This window comes from Belonocnema kinseyi, chromosome 3, assembly GCF_010883055.1.
Source record: "Belonocnema kinseyi isolate 2016_QV_RU_SX_M_011 chromosome 3, B_treatae_v1, whole genome shotgun sequence".
Taxonomy (NCBI): domain Eukaryota; kingdom Metazoa; phylum Arthropoda; class Insecta; order Hymenoptera; family Cynipidae; genus Belonocnema; species Belonocnema kinseyi.
Window position 1 is genome coordinate 48,208,280 of NC_046659.1, and position 5,034 is coordinate 48,213,313.

Sequence of the window (5,034 nt, forward strand, 5' to 3'; positions counted from 1 at the left end):
AAAGTGTTAAATTTAAAAACAAATCGAAAGAAGTAGTTACATAGACCCACATAATTTTAGTTTATTTGTACATTGATTTAAATAAAACATTGCGCAGTATAAATTTTTAATAATAAGAGATGTTAAATTAAATTGATATATGCAGTCTCCCATTCTCTAACAACAAAGATTTTATAAGTAAGTACATGTCACGCATAAACTAATAATCATTGACAGTTTATATAAAGCTTCGATATTTTAAATGTTGTTTTAATTAAAATTTTTAACTACTGTAAAAATCATAACAGAAGAAAAAGTGGCATGGTTTTTAACATTGAAAGAACCCACTTTGTCAGTATTGAGTTGTATATAAGTACAGCCCTTACAGCTCCCTTTTAGGGTCTTGATACCTCTCCTTCTTTTCCTTCTCCTTGGCAGTGATGTTATGCTAGGCCCAAGCTGAAAATTCTACCACAAATAGAGTTGATTTCTCGAAGTCTTGAACAACTTTGATAGGACTCTAGTGGGAGACTGAGTTTATTTTCTAAAAATCGTAGTTCCAAAAAATATAACACTTCTTGTTTTAAATAATTGACGCTATCTGCCTTAGAGTGTTCAGTAGATACTATGTTAATAATAACACTTATATATACAAGCTCGGCGTCCTTCAGAACGCCAACAATATTTCCTTTTTTCAGATGAATCTTGGCACATTTATACAATCCAATGTTCACACCAATATCTCTTGTGTACTCCTCTACGATGTATAAAGCACTCTGAAGTTTGCTTTTACCAAAAGTATAGATCATTAGGTCATATATATAATATACATAAGTGATATCATGCTCGCAATGATTGCTGTCACTGCAGAGCTATCCAGAAGAATTTCGTAGTGCGAGAGATAGGGACAGATAAGATAGTAAATTTAGTTTTCCAAAAGAGCATCAATCTCTCTACGTATCTCACTATTTATTAAAGAACCTTCAAGCTTTCCAACAGACAGATGATGAGTCAATGAGAGGTTGTATCGAAAGCTTTACGTTAATCAAACCAGGCCATTGACCAGACGCGCTAATGGACTGCTGCATCTTTTCAGACGCATCTGTCAATTAGCGGTTTCTTTCAGCAGCCTGCTACTTTTGTTTTCGAGCTACGCTATTCATATATATCTCTCCACCCATGATCATTTCTTCAAGCAATCCTGTTGTTTCAGACAGATGTGAAGATTCTATACAGTGTCTTCAAAAAGTTATTGTCCTGCAATTCCGTGGGTTGGACAAGTTGCCTTTTTTGGTAGGAGTATAGTACGTCCTAAGACCAGCCACTGCGGAATGGGCTTTTCCGACTTCAAATATGAGATGAATATGCGGGCCAGATGTTGGTGCCTAAATGTAAACATTTCCCACCAGAAGTTCTTGATACCTGCTGGTCCTGCAGCGGAAAAGGTCTTTGTACCCCTAAATGCTTTGTTTATCTCTTCGGCAGTGCTTAATGGGCATTTCTCCTCAGGTGTTATGAGGTTTTCTGCAGGTTTTCTACAATTAAAGCGATAAATTATGAAGCAATATTAAGTTTCTCATAATACAATTTTTTATACATCCATGTTTTTTAAATGTTCATTTGAATTTCAGGATTTTATTTATTTATAACGCTAAGGAGTAAATACAAATCTATATGATGAAATGGATTAAAATTTTCCTTAAATTATTCAGTATTAGAAATAATAATTATTATCGAACAAATTGAATTTCTTGTGCCTAAAGATTGTCTTATGAGATAAATATGAAACATCATCAGGTCAATTAGTTTAAAATGTTGTATGTAGATTCATAATCTGTGGCATAAAGAATATCGAAAAGAAGTAATGAAAAAATAGTTTTAATCATTATTTAGTTCTTAGTGGATATAGAGGAATTTTTTAAATATTCAAAATTGCCAAAGTAACTGACCGTAAAAGTTACCGATTTCTGAGCGTTAGACTTAGTAGATGGGTTTAAGGTTTGAACTCCTGCGAAACATGCAAAATTTTATTGATTATATTCGTGTTAAAATTTGATATATACACTAATTACACATTCGATGTACAATAATTGTGAAAAAAATATCGGTAATTTATTTTTGAGTTTTAAAATATGAACTACAGTTCAAGACGCGCAAAAAGAAGCTTGCAAGAAACTTTTAGGGAAAAGGCGGGAGTACCCGCTGCAAGATATCCCACCAGAATCGCATCAGTTTGTGTTGACTGGGTAGTGTTATTTAATTTGTTACGATATTTATCGTCTTCATTGTGATTACATATGTACTTCGATGTTTAAAAATAAAACGTGAAGTTAAACATAGGTTCTTTTGTCAATGTACTTTATTTAGTTTTAGTTAACTTTCTATTTAATAATTGCATATTTTGTTAGTACGCGAATTCCATAATTTGACACATTTATTCACATCTGCTTATACATATGTGAAATGATGAAATCAGTCTTGAGAAATGGTCGAAGACTTCATGTGAAATTCATTATGCGGAAAAGAGTTTAAAAATTGTGCGTAAAACTTTTTTACAAACAGAAGAATGCATAACATGTTTAGGCTTTCGGGCATGCAAGAGTATAGAATCGAGTTCCTGAGGAGTGAAGGTCATGCGGGTGATCCGGTCGAAGTTAGCAACGCGTGGGGTTGAAGTCTCGTTTTGTTTCCTGGTTTATGTACTGGCGAATGTAAACTTGGGATCATTGGACCCAAGCATTTTCGAGATTCCAAAACAGGAAAATTAAATTCTCTCAGAGATCGGGAGTATATCTGGAGCCAGTCATCTCATGTGTCAGTATCGCACCAGGTAGGATAATTAGAACTTGGTCAGAATGAAGGGAAGATTAGTGTTTCTGTTCTTGATCACCGGCTGGGTGACTGACGTCACGTTTGCTGATTCCTGCAAATGTGAAAATGAGAAGCCAGCTCCTCATTTATGTGAAATAGAAAACAAGGTAAGGTTGTCATTGTAGATACATCTAGACATACAAAGTTAATTTGTGTTAAGAATTCAAATTAATCTAATTCTCTGAATTATTATTTTCTGACCGTATAGTTATAGGAAAGATTCGTTTTTCTTCACTTTACAGGTGTCATTTTTTAAAACTGAGTAGTTTTCACATTAGACCGTGTACTAATGATAAGAAGGAATTCTTTTTTATTTATTTCCGGTCAGAATAATTATAACACTAATCTATGGAAATTTCAAAAACTTCAGTGTAATAAGTTATTGAATTTTAAGGGATAACTCTGTAGTTTTCTTTTTTGGATTTCTCTGTAATTGATATTTGTGAGTAATATCTTAAAATGCTTACAATTTTGCCATCAATTGAGATATTAACAGCATAAATTCATATGAAAAGCTATCCCTACAAAGAACACTCACAAGCCAATTGAAGAAGCTCCAACTTCAGGACGATCAATTGAAAGCATGTGAAAGTTTCTACCCTTTTGGACCTATCTATTATTTCATATTTTCAGGGCTCCCCTTCATAAACAAAACGGCAAATAGTTCTGAATTATTCGTAAACCCTTAGTATGTTGTGTTCTCCTGTTTTCTTATTTAAAAAAAATTCGTGAGAAAAGCAGCAGCTAAGTTAAGCTATGTAGCATTTACGATACTCTAGAATAGGATTTACGCGCGTAAGGTGTTAATTACAATTTTAGTTATCCCAACCTTGCAGTAATTAACTTCTTTCTAATGTCATATACTATTAGATAGTACTTTAATAAATCTACATCCACAATTTGAAAAAATTCATAAGAAAATTACTTCATACTAATAATACATTATAATAATATACATAATATCAATAATAAAGAATACCTCTCATCATTAAATAGAGAGATTCAACGATGAAATTTTTGTTCCGTAACTCATTTTGCTAGAAAAAAGAGGTAGAACGTCAAGCTTTTGAGGTCAGGATTTACTGTACATATTTATTTTTGGAATAACTATGAAAAGGTAAAAATCTTCTATAACAATTTGATAATACCTTTACTATTTTTAATGAAGAAGCACAAATTGAATTTAATTTATGATATTTATTGCACAAATTTTACTTTTTTGTAGAAACCATCCTGCGGAAGACTCGTAGGCGGTTCCAGGAGTCCAGCTTTCCAGCTGACTACACTTCATGGCTCGAAGCCAGAATGTTCCGTGCCAAGGTGGACTCCTAATTTACCCTTACCATTTTGGGCCAATCCTCCTCTACCGCGATATTACGTAAACCTTCCACCAACTCCTCCAGTATCTGCGTATTTGCCATCACGAGCTCCATCACCTGCTTTCTGTTATGCTTCTACTTCGGCACACCCACCATATATTGAGCGACCCCCAGTTGCGGTTTCTAGGCCGCCAATCTATTTTTGCGGGCCACCATATACAGCCCCTCCAGCCCTTACACCCCCATGCATCATTAGCCCACATCCACCCCCAACTCCACGTTCAGTATACATACAACATGCACCCCCTCCCCATGTTGCGGTAGTACCGTCATCCCCACCACCACAGTACTTTGAATACTGCATACCTTCACCAGCCTCTCCACCCCCAAATGTCATTGTTCCGCCAGCACCTCTAGCACCACCGCCAGAAACCCCACTGCCACATTACATTAAAGTCTGCTTGGCTCCGCCAGCCCCTCCGGCTCCACCACCACCTCCACCACGAACATCATTACCACCGCTACCACCACAACCGCCAAATTCGGTACACATAAAACATCTACCCCCTCCCCAGGTCGTGGTTGCACCACCAATCCCACCACCACAGTTTATTGAATACTGCACATCTCCACCAGCATCTCTACCCCCAGCTGTCATTGTCCCGCCCGCACCTCCAGCGTTACCACCAGCATCCCCACCGCCACACTACATTGAAGTCTGCATGGCTCCGCCAGTCCCTCCACCGCCACCACCTTCTCCTCTTCCTCCTCACCCACCACCTGAGTACATTCCAATCTGCATGTCTCCGCTCGACCATCCACTCTCACCACCTCCACCATCACAACCACAGTATATTGCAATCTG

The 5,034-nt window shown here is 36.6% G+C and overlaps 2 protein-coding genes across 2 annotated transcripts in view; one reads left to right on the top strand and one right to left on the bottom strand.

Annotated features, from left to right (window-relative positions):
* LOC117169810 (classical arabinogalactan protein 9-like) overlaps window positions 1-2,719 on the bottom strand; it is a 5,341-nt gene extending 2,622 nt beyond the window's left edge. The window contains exon 1 of the mRNA XM_033356317.1: window positions 2,683-2,719. Coding sequence (XP_033212208.1) covers window positions 2,683-2,719 — 37 coding nt within the window. The remainder of the gene's footprint in view (window positions 1-2,682) is intronic.
* A 115-nt stretch (window positions 2,720-2,834) lies between these two features.
* LOC117169811 (leucine-rich repeat extensin-like protein 3) overlaps window positions 2,835-5,034 on the top strand; it is a 12,314-nt gene continuing 10,114 nt past the window's right edge. The window contains exons 1-2 of the mRNA XM_033356318.1: window positions 2,835-2,957; window positions 4,076-5,019. Of these exons, the coding sequence (XP_033212209.1) occupies window positions 2,835-2,957; window positions 4,076-5,019 (1,067 nt within the window). The remainder of the gene's footprint in view (window positions 2,958-4,075; window positions 5,020-5,034) is intronic.